Consider the following 1443-nt stretch of genomic DNA (forward strand, 5'->3'; position numbering starts at 1 on the left):
CCATCTGTGTCTGTCCTTTTAACTGCACTGATGAAGCAAGGGGGTACACGTCGTAATTCTTTCACTATTGCTGATACAGGGCAGGGAAGCCTAATAGCTATTGCCTATTTAAGGTAAGGCCTGTTGAAAGCTACAGCTCATCTTTTAAAAAAACAAAAATCAGTTTTGTGCTTGGTACTGCTATTTCTGAGACAATGTAAAATAGATGCAAAGAAATATTCTTTATTAAAAGTAACAAGGAACGTGTTTTCAAACCCATTTAGAGTGCAAATCAACTAGTCAGGAGCAAAATTATGGACTCTGTCAGAATATACAATGACCTGTTATCAGTGACCTCATCCCTCTGTGAATTCTGTTCATCTGATTCGTGTGATGAAGTGTAATCTTCTTAATCTAATTCGAGAAGATTCTAGAAGGAGAAGAGGGCATGCGCCGAAGAAGACATGCCTATTCATGAATATGTATTAGCAGACAGGATATAAACCAGGAACAGGAACTGTACCACACGCGTCTTGGTGGAGCAGAGACTCCCGGCGCACCCAGCGCTGTTTGCTTGCCTCTATTCGCTTAATAAATTGTAAATTTGAATTGGAATCCTGTTTGGGACTAAATCATTTATCACACCTCTTTCTCTCTGCCTCAGCCAGCTGGTGCCCAGGGACACAGCAGACTCTAGATTTTCATACTGAAGGGTGTACGGCATAAAGAGGGCAGGGCCACCAGGCCGCAACCACAAAGCAATGCTCCGATACGGAAAATGGGATCTGTTCCTCCTCTCTGAGTACTGAAAGCCCACATGATAGCTGGTACAACAGGGGCTGCTCCAGCCAGGAGATCTCTCGAGGAGATTGCTGCTCCAGTATCTCCTGTCTGAGGGGAAGTACTGACATACCCAAAGGCTTCATCATCGTGGAGTTTTGTAAAATGAAGTTCTTTCCCAAAACAGTTTTCATTAACTGCATGCTCCACCTTCCTGCATGGAGACCCTATAGGAGACAAAAGGATGGCAGAGTTTGGATCACTTCGCATTAAGTCCACTATGATACCAGAATCACTGACACTTTCAAGACAAAATTCAGCCAATTCCTTCAGTGAAGAAGGTGGGCTTAGAGGACAGGCATCTTGAGCTCCGAAGATGTTCTGAAGGAGCTGCTCCACATCTAGGCTATACGGCACCATGTCAGTCTGGATGGCCTGTTCCACCATCACATTGCCGGTTTTCTCCTCCTCCTGGGAAGAAGTCAGCTTTCCAGCCAGAACATTTTCAATCATCTCTTGGTTCACAGCAGAACTGGAGGGAGCTGCATCACTCGACTCTGAGGCTGTGGTGGTCATACTCTCTTCAAATTAATCAGTCCCGTTAGCTGTGTCCTCATTAAGAAGCAGCCCACTATCTGCCACCTCCTCCAGAGCCTGGTCCTCTGTGATGAGGCTGTCTGGCAT

At 45.5% G+C, this 1443-nt stretch overlaps 1 protein-coding gene across 1 annotated transcript; it reads right to left on the bottom strand.

Annotated features, from left to right (window-relative positions):
• Nucleotides 1-672: 672 nt before the first annotated feature.
• LOC104619502 (syntabulin-like) lies at nt 673-1335 on the bottom strand. The gene has a single exon (XM_010285394.1). It carries the CDS (start codon nt 1333-1335, stop codon nt 673-675), a length of 663 nt encoding a protein of 220 aa, XP_010283696.1.
• Nucleotides 1336-1443: the final 108 nt, after the last annotated feature.

The sequence above is a fragment of the Phaethon lepturus genome, unplaced genomic scaffold, assembly GCF_000687285.1.
Source record: "Phaethon lepturus isolate BGI_N335 unplaced genomic scaffold, ASM68728v1 scaffold12054, whole genome shotgun sequence".
NCBI classification, from domain to species: domain Eukaryota; kingdom Metazoa; phylum Chordata; class Aves; order Phaethontiformes; family Phaethontidae; genus Phaethon; species Phaethon lepturus.

Coding starts and splice junctions, on each gene's coding strand:
- LOC104619502 (XM_010285394.1), bottom strand. CDS start 1,335: ATGACCACCACAGCCTCAGAGTCGAGTGATGCAGCTCCCTCCAGTTCT.